Source organism: Cephus cinctus, unplaced genomic scaffold (assembly GCF_000341935.2).
Source record: "Cephus cinctus unplaced genomic scaffold, Ccin1 Ccin1_scaffold0114, whole genome shotgun sequence".
Lineage (NCBI taxonomy): Eukaryota > Metazoa > Arthropoda > Insecta > Hymenoptera > Cephidae > Cephus > Cephus cinctus.
Genome location: NW_014332849.1, coordinates 73855 through 92307, shown reverse-complemented (window position 1 = coordinate 92307; position 18453 = coordinate 73855). Strand labels below are relative to the sequence as shown.

Genomic DNA, 18453 nt, shown 5'->3' with positions numbered 1-18453 from the left:
CATCTAGACTATCAATTACCAAAAGTTTAACTAGTACCTCAGCACCACTATAAAGACTTCCGGCAGCCCAAAAACTAACTGAAACGCTTAAACTTATAAATAATGAAAATTTATATCATGTGCAAAATCGTTTATTCCGTAATCACTTATACGTACAATAATCTGTGGTATAATTGTATATTTATATATATGTGTATGGTATATATTTATACTTATATACAATATCTCACTTTCAATCTTAGAACGAAAAAAAAAAAGAAAAGAAAGAGCTCATAAGGGAAATATATGAAAACAGCTACAAGGCTTTCATCGATAGGTATCGTCAAAAATGTAGGTAATGATTTATAATATTACAAAATAGTACAGTATCGTGTATAATAATAATAATAATACACGTATCGAATAAACGATTATCGTTCCCATAGTCCGCTTAAAGAAATTGTCTATTACCGGATGTGTTTCTTATTTGTGAATCGACGAGTCCAGTCGATAAGTCTTAGGACTATATTTATATTATATATAGATATACAAGAGATATCGATATTTTGTATATCGACTGGATTTATAGTAACCGAAAACGACCGAAGGAATTTGAAGCAAGAAACATGTCGCTTCTTTTTATTTTGTTTAAAACCCTAATGCATTGCCATTAGGACAGGAACTTCCTCTTTTCCGTTTATCTTATTGGCTGACTCGTCGATTTCTGGCGTCGTTAATTAATCGTTTATCGATGCGTTCGTAAAGCATCGCCCAATAATAACATAAATGGCAAGTGGACGATAGACAAGATGGCGAACAAACGGCAAAGCTTCTTGTTAATTAAAAAAAAAAATATATTCCCTTCTTATTCTCGTGTATTCTCGGACTCTAAGACTTTCGCGACTTTAACGCTTTGTTAATTCGCTCAAATAATTAATAAATGATATGAGGCGGTCGCTGTGTACGTTTTATATATGTAAAAAATATATATGTAAATATCAAAATCCGTCGCATTCTGCGAAAACAAAATTTTTAATGTCGTATTATGTACATAGATGCTAAATGTGAAATCTTTGCAATTTTTATGCTTTTTACGTCTGACGTTTTGCACAGAACCGTTGTAAGGAAATTTCATAATTTTTCCTTAAGTTTGAACAATTACTTTATGGTTCGTGGTGAAGGATAACAAGAGAAAGGGAGGTAAGTTAAAAAAAAATTAAATCCACGTTTGCCGTTAGAAATGATTAAATTCATAGACACGTATAAATTCGTAGAACCTTCTATGAACTTTGCAAATAAATTTTGTTCAGTATGCAAAACAGGATTTAACTGTTAATCTCATTTCATAGTATTGTATTCGAAAGTTTTGGATTATTAATGTAAACCGAGCTGTCAGGATCCGACAATAATAATACGCAGAATTACGAGGGTTTACAACGCAGCCATTATATTTTCGGTTTATTTTAAAACAGCTGGAATGTATGTATTTAGTCTTCTGAAAATGTTTTTTTTTTCCCCTTATTTTTCATAAATACTAATTCAATTAGACCTCATATCTCATATAGATTCTCTTTATCGTTTACGTGTTATCACGGATTATGTACAAAGATGCTGTGCTACTAACCAACGTATTTTAATAGTTTTTTTTCTTATTAACTACTTCTTTTCCAACGAACGCACCATAGTATTTATAGCATGCTTAATGTCTGCCCTCGTCTGAGAGCTAAGGTTACCTTTTATACTGAATTCACGATATTTGTGTCGCAAGCAACATTTTTACACCGGGGAATAAATAATTCAACGATCGACATACGTACTGGTACGTTCCCTTTTCATTTTTCTTTTTTACCTTCTCTTATAACGCATTCAAATCCTCTTAGTCGATGACTCTTGTTGAGACTTCTAAGTACAAGGACACATCTACGCGTTTAAATCGCTACCTCACGACTTCAATGCGGGTAGACAAATTACGCGCAATTTCCTGACTGTATTGACTGGCTAGTAATGACCTATTAAATGTTTCGCAATGATGCAAAATAGTAACAGTAAAAAAAAATCAGAGAAACGTTATCAAAAGTTGTCCCGATTCAATGCAATGTTTCACTTTCATTGTTCGGCGATGCTCTTATATGGGATAAAGTAGTTGCTTATCGGAAATCACAGATGACGCTGTTTATTACACTGGTTTAATCGACCGATACGAACCTTCTTATTTCGATGAACTGCTATCGTCTTTTTTGAAGCTTCTGACGCTATCCGTATCAAATACTGTCGTTCCTGTTGAGTAGATTGTCATCCTTGTCAACTGGAGGAGGTCCTGAGGTAATTGTTGTGCTGGGACCTGCCGTTAAATAACCTGCAGACACTGGGGTACCAGCTGGACACAAGAAATATAAAGTAACAATAATTCATAACAGTGAAGAATTACTTATTTGACATAGTCCTATTACTCGAACTTTCAAGTACCTGTTAGATATCCAGCAGTTGGTGTATTTGAGATAAAGAGATCGTGTCTTTGATCCTTATACTCTGCCCATACACTCGACTTCTCTAATATGGCATTAACCTTCTCACCCAACAATGAACTCTTCGCCATTGCTTTTAAAGCTTTTACTATTTGTGCTTTTGTCATTCCAGGATTGTCGATTAGATCAAGTCTTCCTTCCAGAAGGTTTAGAAGGTAAGGTACCATCTCTGCTTCCAATGCCTGTAAAAATACTGAATGTTAGTCTAATTAAATATTTACCAGTAATTTAAACAGAGGTTAATCAAGCACCTGTTTAACGAGCCTGTCTTCATTGGTTGAGAATAATCTATTCAGCGTCTCACATGCAACTGCTATCATATCTCTTCTTGATTGCATAGCATGCTTCAAGGGACTTATACATTCTGTCTGGCATATCGATGATATGCAAATCTGTAATACAATTAATTAAAATAGTACAAACTATGCCTTTATTACAATAAAGGATTAGGAACTGGCAGAAGTTACCTCACTGGATGCTAATTGATGCATTATCAATATGGCTGATTTATAAACTGGAGGTTGACTGTGCTGTGTTGCCATCTGCCGGCATAATCTTGGTATGTGACCTAAAGAAGGTACTTGGTCTCCAAGTGACGGCTGAGCTTGCAGCAAACAGACTAAAGCTTGCGTCGTTAACTCCAACATGTCCGACTAGATTGTACCAGTTAATTAATATAAATAAATATATATTTTATGAAAAACTTATACGCACATCAGTCTGATCCTTGGCCATTAACATTAAGATGGTGTCCATGAGCTCGCTCAAGAATTCCTTTGGTTTTCTAAGTGCCCAAGCAGGGCTGCTTATGAATAATCTAAGATACACACCGCCGACTACAGGTTCATTCGTTACAGCATCGATATTAGTCGGTGTTTCCGGTAGTTTCAAAGTGACATTAGGATTACGCCTTTGCATCGTGTAATGTCTGAAAAGAGAAATTATTTAAATCGAGACAGGCTCGTTTCGATTTTATATATCAGTATCAGAGAATAAAGTTATTATGATAATCAAAAAAAATTCTTACTCTTCTTTCAACTCTGCAATCATTCGTGACACACGGTTTTTTGTGTCGTCGTCCCAGATTAATTCTGGATTTTCATGTTTTGTCTCAAACATATGAACGCACTGTTTAGGCGAATCGCGTATGGCCTCGCTGAATAAACGTGGTAAGAATTTTGAGAGTACTAATTTGACTTTAGGTCCGGCCAACTTGTCGGAAGACATCTTTGCAAGCAATTCCGCTGCGGCTTCACGCACTTGCAAGTTGCTTGAATTGCAAAATAAGTCAAGAATATATATCACAGCACCTGGAATTTATTAAACCTTCCAATAATGTCTTTCACTCAATGTTTTATTTTTTAACTCTAAACACTTCTGCGTACCTTTAGCTAGGGCATCCTTTACAATTTTTGTTGTACTCATCAATGCACATAATGTTTCTAATGTTAATAACTGAAACTCCTTTAGACTATGCAACACAAGCAATAAGTGTACAACTACTTCATTTGCTGCAATGTCGTTGACACATTCCTGATTCTTTGTTACATTCGATATAACCTGTAGGGCACCGCTTTGAATAGATTTGCAACTGTTGCAACTGAGCAACCCAAATAGCAGTTTGAAGTGTCCGATACATTGCATCTCTACACCAGGATTATTTTTAATAACATTTTTTAGAGCCTCTAATGACATCACAACGTGCCGCAGTCTCTCTTGATCCTTTTTAGACAAAGCTACGCTACCTAGAGATGCTAAGTAGTCTGAAGATTTAGAGAGAAAATCAAGGAGATCGATAGTAAAGCCTTTTGGATTCTAGAACAATATAATTTTAAGACTTGAATAATCATTAATTATCAGAGCATTCAGTTTCTGCAAAAAAAAATCTGGAACATATAGCATCACCCACTTACCTCAATAGGAAAAGCCGGTTGCTCGTTGTAAACTTTGATGAATATTTCACCAATTATTAATTCACCACTGTGAGCTGTGTACTTGAAGTCACTGCAGTCGTGTTCAAAATCGGCATTATTATCATATTTTTGTTGTCTCTTGGACTCCAGGTACTCGTTAAGCTCTGCTCTAGTCCCATTGTCCCATATTAAATAAGGATTCGAGCAATTTGAATTAAGGATTTTCAAAATTTCTTCGGGTTTGTCTTTTCCAAGTTGACGCGTTAAGTAAGGCGTTAATAAATGTTCAAGCGCTGCGACGGTGACAGGATTGTGAGGCGTCTCGTTTTCACCTGTCATATAACCGCCTAAACGAGCGCATGCCCGAACTGCTAGTTTTGCTAAATTATTTGCGACTTCCTGTCGGTTCTCCTCCTCGTTTCTCTCGACTCCGCCTTCCTCTAACGTGTAATCGTAATTGAACATGAACAAAAGTAGAAGCCAAAGTGCACCAGATTGCAACAGTTGCATTTGCAATATACTATCCGTAGCTAAAGATGAAATGCATTCCGTAGCAACTGAGCACAGCTTCGTTAAATGCTGCAAATTAAATAAAATTTTCATAAATAATTGTAAGTATGCATATAGAAAGTTGAGGTTATTTACCTTGAAATGCAAAACTCTACAAAGATCCTTAACAAGTTGTGGCAGCTCGACAATCTTGTCTCTGCAACCTCTGAATGCTCCAGCAACAGCAAAGCATCTCGTAATGTGTGTACAAACTTGAACAGCTACGTCACCAGGTTTACTAGAATTGTTCAAAACCGAAACGCATCTCGTATATGCTTCTAATAAAACATCTAAACCTCCTTCACGTCTCAGTTCCTCTGCGTTTAATGCTGAGCAATGAACAGTGTGATAGGCAAGTTCACTGGCTGCAGCCAAAAGTGGCGCTGATTTTGAAAATAGTTGTTCGTCATCTGTTTCTAGTTTTATGGTTTTTATAAGTTGCGGGTATCCCGCGTATTTGTACGGCCTTAATTCCTCCATATATCTGTGAAATAAAATACTCTGTGTTCTTAAGATAAGGACAATGTTATTAGGATTGGGTCCATCAGTGGTCCAGCAGCTGCGGCTGCATAGAAATTCATAAGCTTGATTGACAGCTTCGAACTTATCCTGCAACATCAATGAGAATTGTAAGTTTCGACAAATCTAATCACTTTTTTTTTTTAAATCAAACTATCAGAAGAGCTAGAACCTAGGGTATCGATTATCAACAATACAACTTACACGGCCTTGTGCATTTTTATCAGGATGGTACATCTGTGCCAATTTATAATAAGATTTTCTAACGTTGGCTTCATTATGTTGCTGTCCACTTGGTAATCCAAGTACTTTATAAGCATCATCTACCGTCATAGCTGGAGGCTTTTTCTCCACTTCCTTCTTCCAAGCATCAAGCACATCTTTTAGTAGTTTGACCTATGGATAAAATTGTTAGCTGACATAGCGAACAATTATTTTTAAAAGAAAGATTAATTACCGGATCAGGAATAGGCCACTGCGGAAACTTGACAGTGTCACAAAGATGTCTGAGATAGAATATTTGACAGAACAACTCTTTCTCCAGTTGAGGATATCTAACAGCCGGAATGGCAATATACTGATAACGCGCCATCATGTGACTCCTTAAACGTGGTGAGAAGTCAGCAATATGCGCTGCCACCTTCTCGATAAGCACCCGGCGCATCTCCGCATTCCAAATAGCTTCCGGTGTATCAAAGTCACCCAAAAAGATCTGTGCAAACTTTTCTGCGCCGTGATTCTCCAAGTAACTGACCATAGCATCCGGTAAGAGCTGGCCAAGAATACTTCTTTGCATAATATCAGACGAAGTATTCTAGAATATTAATTATATCCAATTAAAGAAATAACTAAGTATTCCTCTACCAGCTACACTAAGCTCTACTCACATCATCTCCACGGAAAGCCTGTTTAGTGTGAGTCAATTGCAGGAATCTGGCAATGGGTAAAACATTAGACCCGGTATACATGAGTATAAAGTAAAAGACACCAGTGAGATAAATCTTGGAGACTTCGGGATTGTCCTTCATGACCTCACAGAGTAAAGTGGCGACACGTTCGACAAGTACAGGATCAAATGTGAGTAGAAGTTGCACAATGTGGGGCAGACACTGCAGATCCGACAGTAATCTTTTGACACGTGGTAGCGGTCGTATGACAGCGTTATCGGCATCCCTACTGGGAAAGTATTCGCACATCTTTATAAGAATATTTAATATCAGGGTGGCCAACTCGCTTTCGTTTATCACCGGGGTGCCTTTGGCGACGAGGGTCCATTTCAGCTGAGGCACCTGAGATATCATTCGCCAGCCATCTAAACCTTGAGCCCAGACCTTAGTCTTGTACGTGACCTTACCCGCTGCATAAAGATTTTTCAAGTCCTTTATACTAATGGGACCTTGTCTTTTATCGCCATCATTGTAATACCATTCTTTTTCCAAAACGCGTTCCTGCTCTGGTCCAGCCTCGATAACGTTTGTCTGGGTCGGTACTACTGCTCTTGTTGTATGCAGATGAGCCAGGGTCAAAAGATCAATCAAGGCGCGTACTCCATTCTGATCCATGATGTCCTTTACGTTTCTTCTGTGTAATATTAACTTGTTAATAAACATAACAAGCCGATCTCGCTCCATCCTGTCACAGCATCTGTCAAGCATTCCTACTATGTATTTTGTATCAGAGAATGGACCAATGTCCTCGTAGTAGCGACCGTAGACGATAGCCATTGCCTGGAGACAAAGGCACTTCATTTCGACCTTTGTTGTAAGCAGAAATCTGTGATAGAGGTCGTTGAAAAATTCGTATCTACAAAGATTAAGAACATTTTAATCCAACTGACAGACCTCCACGAGCAGATCCGAATAAATTAATTATATTCTTAAGTATGATAGATCACTTACGATTTTCTTATAGGACTGTCAGGGCTATCTTCCTTCTCGAGAAGTAACCTCAGGTAATAGTCACCGATTTTAACCTCGTCCGACAAGCACTGATATTGAACTTCGAACTCTCTGTGATTCCATGCTATCAGTGTACCACCTGCCAGATCTTTGTCTGATGAAAATGCACGAATCTCATTCTCAAGGGCGGTTCTCAATTCTTCCCTTGTTTTATGATTCCATATTAAATTAGGCAGCGCGTGATCCTGATTAAATTTGTAATAAAACAGCTTCCAATTAGCTTCGGATTTTATTCTCTCTCTACGTTTTCTCAGGACGATCGGTCTCTCTTTTATCTTTTCTCTACGTTCAATACCAACTCGTGCACCCCAGTGTTGAAGAGCATTTTCTAAATGCTTCTCGACTACCCTCATCTGTCGCTCGATCGCAATCCATTGAGGACTCTTTCTATTCTTCGATGCATGATCTATAGCTATCTTTAAATTATCCCTATTGTTCAGCCTCTCTTCTTCCAAGAATGACTCTGGGACTTTCTCTTCGGAGTCAAGATAGTTCAGCAAACCAACAGGCTACGCAAAGAAAGGCAGAATTATCAGACATTAATATGTGAATATGCAATAATGAATTTTGTTATTGGATAAAATGACAACTATAATCTTATATAGTTATCCTGAGCCAAACTCTGTTCATCGTATCATAAAAAATTACCATAATTCTCTTCAACAGTCCCATTGCAGTAGGATGTCCTGTAACCCACAGTCCCACCAGGTGCCTACAAAGCTGTCTATGGGTTAATAATCTTCCATCGCTGCCTACAGTGAAGAGACTGTTTAACAAATGTCTTGGTAAAGCGCCCTCAGCTAGTGCAAGTTCCTGCATCTTGGCTGCAATTTCCGGTGCTCCTTCCTCGATGATGGCTCGCATAACCAAACCAGCCCCTTTAACCACAGCCAGTGAGGGATGTTGGAATAATTTAAACAGGGATCTACCCCTGTTTGCCACCATTTCCAATAAGTTGTCAAAGTGTTTGCCATCAGTGGTTTCACTGTATGGTACGCAGAGTGCAAATGTTAGCATATCAAGCATGGCTGAAACCACAAGAGCACCGGTACCATGTGTCTGAAACATAAATTTGAATCCTTTGAGAATTCCTGTAACAATTAGGTAAAATGGATCTTATAATTCTAGGTAATAAGTCAGTAACTGAATTGATTAAATTGCTTAAGTGACTTTATGGGATCGGTGTAGTCATTTCATCTCATACTTACAACATGATTTATCCACATGTCTAGCAAACTTTCTAAGAACTTGTTGTTACTTAACAAACTACTTTTGTTCAATTGCTCCTGTCTCAGGTCACAGTCGTCGTGCATTGGTTGCATAAGGGCGCATATACAATCCATAGCAGCTTGCGTCACTCCGCAATCCTGCCTTTTTAGAGCCTTCACTACTCGATTTCCAATGGTTTCACGAAATCCTTGAAGATTTGTAAAGGCAGTAAAACCAACTTTACTCGCTACCAATCTTCTTAGGGCATGAAACTGTGCCTCCACTTCAGAATTAGTTTCTAAATCTTTGCTAATTAACGCGTTCAAGGCGCCAAGTATAATCTTGTCCTTGTTCTCAGTAAATAATCCCTGTAAATAGTTATTGATAACACTGTGCACTTGAAGCTGTAACGTCGTAACAGTCCATTCAAGCGGTTTGCTTACCTAAATGAGAAAGAAAATATCTTGAATCCTAAAACTATCTCAGCGTGAAGAAGAAAAGAAACAAGCAGCAATGCAAACCACTTGAGTGAACCAGAATTAGCCTAAACTTTCATGTAAATTAATTTTTCTCATCGTGTCCATTTTTAAATTTGATTCACAACTCTCTGTGAATTAATCAAGCGAAATCACATTCTAAGGTACAGTAAATGACAGAAGTTCATCAAAATACTGACAGCGTGTATCCTGGTGAACTTTTGTCACTCGGTATACCTGTTGAAACTTACATCTTGGGTAACAGAGTAATGCAGACCACTGTATGGAACGTTGGCATTAAATCTTTCCAAAATCTCGTCAAACGTTCTGCCACCAGGAGGTTGTTGTAAGAACTTAACATGCGAAATCTCGACTTCTTCGTCTACTGGTAAGCTCAGCGGACCCAATCTTTTGCCTCTTGCAATGGGATACATTCTTACGTGAACGTCACGATTACCTGACGCTCTGACACCGTCTAATAGGGACGCCAAGAGTGAATCCCTGTCAGTAGCAGTATAGCTACGCATTTGGCCATTAACATATTGTATTGTGAATAATTGGGGATTCGCGTTATCGCGAACAAGGGCGAATACGTCTGCTAGTGGTCTCAATGTACAGATATTATAAGTCTGTGGATCTCTTTCCAGCAGACAGGTATCGGAGAGACAGAGTGTTCTTCGTTGAAGGTCTTTGTGCCTTGGTGAATGTTTATGTACAGTAAATTCTGACACACTGGTTATGTGCTCGTCGCCGCTGAACTTGCCCAAACGCTGGGCGACGAAGTCATCCAGGGTAATAGGCTCCTTCAATGCTTTGATGGTGATACCCAGGTTGTTAAAGGCTGATTCTAAGATTTTTCTTTTGATCTCTTCCATTTGAGCTGATGCAAACAAGTGCAAACGTCCGAAGCCACCATAGACTATCACAAACCCATTGGAATAATCTTTCATCGTAAGCAGTCCTTCAAAATCTTTGTAACAATAACTAGCTAACACCATATTTGTTGTTGGATCCAATTGGTCTAGACTGTATGGTGTCACTTCCAATACGACAGGCAAACTTGTATCGGACCAATGATGTTTGTATGTTTCATATCTCTACAATAAACCAATATATGATTACGAAAGAATATGAATATTTGATAAACTAGAGAAATTGGATATCATTTAAAGAAGTTATTAATATATGTAATAAAAAATTCTGCTCTTCATTTAATTAATAACAGTCTTATGTAAATGTTAATTATAATGTTAATATAGTATATGAGAATCAATCGTTATTTTATATGCGGATGACTATTAATCTATCTGTTTGATGATAATGAAATCACTGTTCTCTCTAAAAAGCACCACATGGCTTACAGACTGTTTTTTCCTCTCTCATCAAAACCTAATAAGAACAGATATATAATTTGTTAAACTCACCAAAACTTCTTTCGGTTTTTCAGCAAATTGATTTCTAAATCTGAGAGCCTCCGTGAGCAAATGTGATCTATGCTCCGAACTGAATTTCATAGTATCATTTTTCCGATCCTTACGCATTGTTATACTAAATTCATGAGAACCTGCTTGGTTCTTGTTTGTGGGTTGTACGCTTATAAAATCGGCATACACCCATTTGTTTGTCACCTCTAAATTATTGGGATTGTATGTTGTTATTCCCATGGATCCAATTGAGAAAATACGTTTGTATCTGTAATATTTATTGATGCAAAGATTACTTGATATGGAAACTCTATGTTCAACTATTAAAAATTATTTAAGTAGGAATGAACCAGAGAGCTACAATCCAAAGTTGAAATGTATCCGATAACACTGACGTTAAGGTGTTTAAAACAGATCAGATTACAGATAAATATTATCATGGGTTTCAATGAAGCTAAGTATTCATATCAGTAAACTATTCTCTTGAAAATTGCAAGCTTAGAAATAATCAGTACAATTATGAGAAATATAACAAGTGCAGACAATGTACTGCAGTTTTTGCATAAACATAAATTATTATTGATAATGACTACTGCAAAGTAAAAATTCTAAAGATTGATGATAATCCTGAAGTAACAGATATCACATGCAAAAAACAAATGTAGTTCACAGTAAATTATAAATGTACCGTACAAGTCATGTTTCTCTAACTTCATTATTGGTTCGTTAATTCAGCATCACTCATACGAGGTAATCACGTCAAACAAATTTAATGCTTTTTAAATAAGAAATAAAATCGCGCGAGCATTCCTAGGTTAACATATGAAAGTGATCGAAAAACATGAAACCTTCCAAAACTTTAGAGAAGGCTATATCAAATATATCTAGATAATTTTATCAAAAAATTAGAAAACACAGTTTGAACATAATAAAACCAGTTACTTAACACAATAATATATTAAGTATAAAAGACCAAGTTAATACCGTTTGCGGTAGAAATCTAACCAAAAATAAAGAACAAAGGCATTACACTCACTTTCCCTTCCATGAGTGTTTTGTGACCAAAAAACACGCCACATCCTGGTTATCCTTTATCGGCATCATTGTGTCATTTCCTCAAGTCAGGCCGATGACACTTTGTTAAATAATAATACTGCGAATAGCGGATAAAATTATTTGCATCTGTCAGCCGACTGACAGGAAGTATCCATGTACAAAAAGTAGCCCAGAAAGAATGGTAGAATCTAGAAAAAGAAAAGGTGAGATGAACAACACTAAAATATCATCGAAGACTTTTATAATTTTTAATAACAGTGTCGTACTGATTAATAATTCTTAATTAATCGTTCACTATATTTCACCGCGTAATAAATGTCATCTCCCACAATTTATTCGTCTTGGAAGCGGCCATGATGTCGTGGAAACTGAGGGGTGTCAGTTGTCAGCTGTTTATTAGATGTCGTTACTGTAGAATTCCTGATTCAACCACGAAAATCATTATACCAATTTGACAATAATATAATTCAAGAAACTGATGCAAGGTAGTGGATCATGCTGCGTGTTATCTGATAAATTTAATTCAACAGCATGAATAAATATGTTTCTTTTTATTGAATGTTTGTTTTTCATCAGTTTATTTGTTACAATGACTAATGATTGTTCATTTCTTTTCCTCTGACTTTGTTGGCAGCTATGTTTTCATTTCATTAAAACAATATGGCATCGGTCTGATATCAGTATATCAGCATTATTCAACTTGTGTAGTTATAAATATTATAGGAACTTGGTGACTCGGTGAATGTGTGATTATCAATTTATATATTTTTGAGAAGCTGTAATATTTAAAGAATTATTTATTCTTTGGGGATAAAACGGTGTGTACTATAAATTTTATCGATGGTACAATTGTTAATATTAGATTGAAATAAATAAAGGGAACTAAATTAATAGTTAGTGCAATTATCAAAAAGTCATTTTACATGCTAATTTAGTGCTATTCGAGATTGAAATTTAGAATTCTTTTTACAAAGATTGTACAAATCGTATACACTAACTATGTCGGAAGGCTATGGACTTAGTGAAAGTGATGACGGAGAACTGAAATTGGAGTTTGATATAGACTATAGGGAAAAATTGTCCGACTTTCCAGAGGTGTTAGAGTTTATAAATAAATTACGTGAGCACATAAAGTGGCAACACAAAAAGATAAATAAGTTACACCACAAGCTTATAGAACAGGTAACAATATCAATTATTTGTTAAGATATAAAGTGAATTTCATTAATGAAGAACAATTAATTTAGAAGAAGCAGCGATTGCTTTCACGAGAAAAAGCACTTGTTGATAACGGAACACAAACAGATGCTTTAAATAATCAAGAAGAGTCATTACCATCACAGGATTGGACAGTTAATGAACCAGAAAAAGGAGTTAGCATTATAGATCAAGTGAAAGAAGCTGCTGAGTCTGCATTGCAGCAAACTGGATTTGTTTATGATGAAACATCTGGATTGTACTACGATTATAATACAGGATACTATTATGATGCTGTATGTATTTATGCTTAACAAATACTCAGAAATATAATCACTTTTGTAAACTACTGGTTATTGACAGCATACTTAATGTTATGTTCTGTTGCAGACCCAGGGCTTATACTACGATGGCAACACAGGAACATATTATTATTATGATGAGCAAACAAAAACATACAAATATCATAGTCAAACTCCAGCTGCACAGAATAAAGCACCTATTCAAGAGAAAATAAAAAAAAAGGAGAAGCGGAAAGCCAGAAAGGCAAACAAGGTTATAATCCATTTTATTCAAAACTGCTTTCATTCCAAACTTAAAAATAGACAATATTCATACACTCCCTGATACTTTGCCACCTTACATAAATACACTCTTACTTTGGAGCACCATTACTTATATCTATGCATCTATATTTCTATTTATATCTATATATCTACTTGTACATACTTTTCACATCAATTATCACTGCTGCTCAAATTTATTTTTGTACAATTTATTTACAATACTGACAAAGAGAATATAAATTTATTTATCAACGTTGAGAACTTCAAGACTTACTGTTGTACAGCAACCAATAAAATATTGAACAAGTGCAACTTTGTTTTGTTTCAGGTTTCGGATGAGATACATGAGTTAATAACTGGCCTTTCAAAGATATCAATTGAAAGATACAGGCAGCAAGCGATAGGTAATTATCCTACACCTTTAATACGCACACGTGTCTCTCTTGTAGGATGATGGAAGAAAGCGCAAAGTGGCGCGACCAGACGTAAATTCTGAAGGGGATGAACCAGAGGAAGGCGAATGTTCGGACAGCGATAACAGCCACACTACTCCTGATAACACGCCTGAGTTATCATCTAATAATGAGAGCGAGATCGAGGACGAACAAGGTGTATTCATTATTATTTTTTAACAACAAAATATTCGATCATCTAAAGTATTGCGCGTGTTCGTCATCGTGTGGCGTCACATCAATATATACAGTATTTAAAAAGGAATCACAGGCCTTTTACCCGACTGTATAGAACAGTTGAACGTTATTTCAAGATTGGCGCACAAGTTGCATGAATCAAAGTTATAAGTGATCACGATGTTTGTTCTAATGAAACTAACATTTTTTTTTTCTTTCCTGCAGAGATCGCTAAAACTTACCCACCGTGTATGCGCATCATCGTGAAGGAAACAGGGCTGCCAAAATTAAAAGTCGGTTCACTGTTCCTCGTTACTTACACTGGCGGTTCCATGGGTCGTGAAGGTGATCATGCTGTTCTTGTACCTGACATAAATATCAGCAAGGTAAGTAACAGACATTGTATAACACTATAGAATTATTTAGATAGTTTCATTTACATTTTATTGTATCTATTTCAGCACCACGCAAAGTTTCAATACGACGAGGAAAAGGGTCTGTATCAAATAATTGATTTGGGCTCAAGAAATGGAACAGTCCTAAATGGCAAAAGATTATCAGTGGCAAAACAGGAATCGGAACCCCATGAGATTGCACATGGTTCCATTGTTCAAGTTGGAACTACGAAGCTATTGTGTCACATACATAATGGTCATGAAACTTGTGGATACTGCGAACCTGGCTTGGTACAGCGTAGTAGCAACATTGAGGAGAACAAGACTTTGAAGAAGACGCAGCATATATCAGAATTACGAAGACTTAAGCATAAATTCGGTGTGGAGAAGGATAATGTGGCTACTGCTAGTCAGGTTGCCTGTGGTTATCAAGACAGAGCACAGGCACGAAGGGATTTTGTTGGCTCCTCGACTCATCATGTCAAAACACAACAGAGTTCACTTGACACGTAAGTCTTTCAGATTCTCTTTTACATTGAGCTACTCCTACTGTTAATAATGCAACTTATTTTTTACATGAAGATTAATACAACGGAATATTATTATTGGTTACAGATCTATTGCAAAGGATAACAGAGGTTTTAAGTTGCTGTCGAAGATGGGTTGGTCTGAGGGACGATCACTTGGGAAAGATGGTGATGGCAGAACTGAGCCTGTGAGTTTTGCACAAATATTTGAATAATTAACTTATCATTGTGTTGCGCTTCAAGTCAATCTAGCAGATCAATTAATTTGATTAGTCCATACAGTTTAGTAGTCCAGATGTAAAACATTTTAATCAAACTTCCGTCTTCCGTATAAGCTGATGTGGAAGAACGTGGCTGAAGAGGAGATTGAGTATAGTGAAGGGAGGCTAGTTAGCGCGAATCCGGGTTGGCCGCCTAGCAATCACTAATTCCTATAATCAGCGTTTCCCTATGCTGTACCAGTGCACCATAACATAGGATAATGATTTAAATGTCCCTCCAGGCTGTCGGGACAGTCTGTGGTAATTTCTCCTGTTCTTTTTTACGAGTTAGAGCAACTTTGCGTTGCCTTAACTGTACCTGACATTAAGTTCCTCTCACACCGTTGTACCATTATACTGTACCACGCAAAAAACAGCAGCAAAGTACAACCAACGGGAACCTCTTTCGTCGTGGAAGTGTTATAGTAAATATTATAAGAGTCATAAAATCAATAAGTCTGATATATCAAAATTCCCAGCTCCCAGATTTTCATTAAGTAACGAGACAAACATTGAAATCCGATTAAAAGAAAACGTTGGGAGCGCAACGAAATTGTTGTAAGAAAACTAAAAAATCATTCACAGTTTCGTGGCACTGAAACACTGCTCTGCCTCATGCAGGAGAATTTAGTGAAAACATTAAAAAGAGAAGGAAAGAGAGTATAAGAGAAAGAGATGGGAGCGGAAAGAGAACAATAGAAATGCTTGGACCATTTGCTGAAGCTGGTCTTCTGGATGTTGGTTGCCGAGCGTTATAATTTTTCAGTCCTGATTTACTTGCTCGGGATGAAACGACTGGCTGACAATATAGATAGTGGAACATTTGTATGATAACGAGTCTGAACGGCTAAATGACGGGGAAAGAGAAGAAGAGGGAAAATATAAAAAAAAAAAAGAAGAAGAAACAAAAAAAGAACAAGAGCAGCGAACGCGGAAGGTCGCAGCCTGTGGATTCTCACTCGTGCCCGGTTAATTAATGCAAATGCATTTAAATCCAAATTGTTATTATTTTGTCTAGACGCTTCGTATGCCCTATTGCGAATGATGGCGCCACCGGTGCATCTGGTTTTATCTCCTTCGTCCCCCTGCCAATCTGCCCTTTAGCTATGTAGCATTTTTCTTTAAATTCATTCAACGCATTTCGCGACCAACGTCCAAAATTTGCATTCTGCTTTGAGCTGAGTTTAATTATTTATTTTAAATTTCGTATAAAATATATTTTTCATAAAATTCTATATCCGCGCTCTAAGTTACATAAATCCAATTAATAGAAGCAATGTAAAGAACAAGTACGGGGAGGGTTACATGGGAATTCAAAAAAAAATCGCAATAAAATTCATCGATAAGCGTCAATTATGGGAATAGGTTCCTTTATAGCGATTGCAAATAATTTTTTTTTTTTCTTATCTTCAATGTTAACTTCCATATTGGCAATTAATATTGGCAATATCCTTCAGGAAACTTGGAACACGAGTTAACGAGTGACATCCGTCATTTGCGTTTATCTGGAAACGAGTGAAGCGTTCAAAAAAGATATTACATTTTTTTTTTATTTCAAATTGTCATTATCAGTAATTCTCGTGAGCGAGAACGATGGGAACGCCAAGAGGCTCGCGTGCTGATTTACCTTGCCTAACTCGTGTAACGGATCGCTCCAGGAAGCATGAACCATATTATACGTAGTTTCCTTCTTTCTTACTTATTTTCATTACCTTCACCCCCCCCCCCTTCGGCTCTCTCCGTGTCTCCTTTTTTTTTCGTTTAAATCCCACCTAATTTTCTATTTCTCGCGCAGCTGTTGTAACATCACCAAAGGCTATCCGATCTTTACGTTTGGCAATGATAAACTGGCAAACGTAAAATTACAACGTTTCGTACAGTTTTACGTCACAATTTATGCATTCATTTAATCGATGCATCGACACCCTGACGATGCAGTCCTTGGCGAACTTACGACTGCTGCAAAATTCTGACCCATATCGTGAACGATAAAAAAAGGGCGCAGTGTAGAACGATAAGTTTAAATTCATGCTTCCATCCATCTAAACCGGATGTGGATTTTTCTGCGTGATGAAAACGGAACGAAGGAAGAAAAAAATATGACGGAACTCCGAGCGCACTCGTGAAAAAGGCCATAAACCGACATTGTAAAGCCGAGAGTAGCGATTGTAAAGTTGCGGGATAAATAAATGTTTCGCCGATATTGCTATTCGATAACGTATAAAGTCGTGAGAAGCATTCATTTAACTGAGTGGGTAGTCGCAATGTCAGCGTGGCGCTAGTATCGACTATTAACTGTACTGTTTTCCTTGACAAAATTTTTCGATTTACTTCTGTAGTCTCATCGGGAGCTGATCGTGTTGCAACATTTTTTGAAGAAATATTCGTAGAATCGACGAGAGTGGCGCCACGTAGCGGTCCCTTTATCGAAGTTACGCGAACCATGAAATTCTTTAGTTCCCTCTCTGTGATGCGTATAGTTACGCGGGTTCTCGTATCTATCTCTCTGGCTCCGACACGGGAAATGTGCTTCGGAACGCAGTTCGAAGCTGCAACTATTTCGTTTTATGGAGTTCTCCTCGCATCGCCAACAGCCATTTTACGGTCTAAGTTCTGGATAGCCTCGTTTTACGATTTACACCGATTTCCATATTGTATTTATTCCCCATTTTACAGTCTCTCGACTGCCGTCGAAAGAAAGAAAGAAAAAGCTCTAACGTATTCGCGACGCAGTTAAATAACTGTAAGTAAGACCAGTCGCTCGATGCAAATACGCCGTGTTCTATCGACAGTCTAACTAGCTGTCACTGAGACGTCTTGCTCCTTATTTCTTCACGAATTTATCCATCACTCTCTCATGTCCCATCAATCATTTCTCATCCGTACCTTAGACCTTTCTCGGGACACACGTAGCTCCAATTTGTCAATCGATAAAGACCGCACGTGGGCAGAACCGACAAAGGATCAGATCAAAATTTCACATAGAAACAAACACACGAAAATAGAAACAGAGGCCCACGTCTTCTAAAAACCTGTTGCTCGGTTCGTACATATATAGATATTTCTTTCCCTACCAAACTAACAAAACAAAAAAAAAGTATAGAAAACCTTATGGGCAACTGAAGCGAGGAGTATAGACGAGGAAGGAAAAAAGGAGGTGCACGTGTGCAGTCGCGCCGCAGGCGGAACGACTGGATGCAAGGTCGTCGATATGATGTAATGCGAGACGAAATCAAGGAGATGATTTTCTTTTGTTCTCCCCCCCCTGTCG

At 37.3% G+C, this 18453-nt stretch overlaps 2 protein-coding genes across 7 annotated transcripts in view; one reads left to right on the top strand and one right to left on the bottom strand.

Annotated features, from left to right (window-relative positions):
* Window positions 1–115: 115 nt before the first annotated feature.
* On the bottom strand, window positions 116–11998 carry LOC107274791 (dnaJ homolog subfamily C member 13). Of its 2 annotated transcripts, none has more exons than XM_015754306.2 (19): window positions 11875–11998; window positions 11589–11796; window positions 10553–10820; window positions 9380–10225; window positions 8652–9095; window positions 8092–8502; window positions 7384–7952; window positions 6373–7288; window positions 5943–6299; window positions 5690–5881; window positions 5063–5575; window positions 4418–4996; window positions 3890–4319; window positions 3532–3814; window positions 3219–3432; window positions 2972–3157; window positions 2756–2896; window positions 2446–2686; window positions 116–2356 (listed from the first exon to the last, which is right to left on the bottom strand). In XM_015754306.2, exons 2-19 carry the CDS (start codon window positions 11654–11656, stop codon window positions 2241–2243), a joined length of 6774 nt encoding a protein of 2257 aa, XP_015609792.1. In that variant the 5' UTR covers window positions 11657–11796; window positions 11875–11998; the 3' UTR covers window positions 116–2240. The 2 variants fall into 2 exon arrangements, with proteins under 2 accessions (XP_015609792.1, XP_015609793.1); XM_015754307.2 differs by having other exon boundaries at window positions 8652–9020.
* A 20-nt stretch (window positions 11999–12018) lies between these two features.
* LOC107274828 (angiogenic factor with G patch and FHA domains 1) overlaps window positions 12019–18453 on the top strand; it is a 15443-nt gene continuing 9008 nt past the window's right edge. Inside the window, exons 1-8 of one of the 5 annotated variants that reach the window (XM_025092087.1) lie at window positions 12019–12093; window positions 12583–12790; window positions 12856–13101; window positions 13196–13360; window positions 13821–13980; window positions 14226–14386; window positions 14462–14904; window positions 15011–15110. In XM_025092087.1, coding sequence (XP_024947855.1) covers window positions 12608–12790; window positions 12856–13101; window positions 13196–13360; window positions 13821–13980; window positions 14226–14386; window positions 14462–14904; window positions 15011–15110 — 1458 coding nt within the window. In that variant the 5' untranslated portion in view covers window positions 12019–12093; window positions 12583–12607. Of the gene's footprint in view, window positions 12094–12235; window positions 12791–12855; window positions 13102–13195; window positions 13361–13699; window positions 13776–13820; window positions 13981–14225; window positions 14387–14461; window positions 14905–15010; window positions 15111–15257; window positions 15985–18453 lie in introns of those variants that run through there. The other 4 variants (XM_015754383.2, XM_015754381.2, XM_025092088.1 and 1 more) reach the window with 4 other exon arrangements.

What these genes read in the sequence shown, in the direction of transcription:
- LOC107274791 (XM_015754306.2), bottom strand. Translation starts at nt 11,656, where the DNA reads ATGATGCCGATAAAGGATAACCAGGATGTGGCGTGTTTTTTGGTCACA. An exon ending in AGTGGCCTATTCCTGATCCG is followed by an intron (nt 5,882 to 5,942) that starts GTAATTAATCTT and finishes TTTTATCCATAG; the next exon opens with GTCAAACTACTAAAAGATGT. An exon ending in TGGCCAAGGATCAGACTGAT is followed by an intron (nt 3,158 to 3,218) that starts GTGCGTATAAGT and finishes GGTACAATCTAG; the next exon opens with TCGGACATGTTGGAGTTAAC.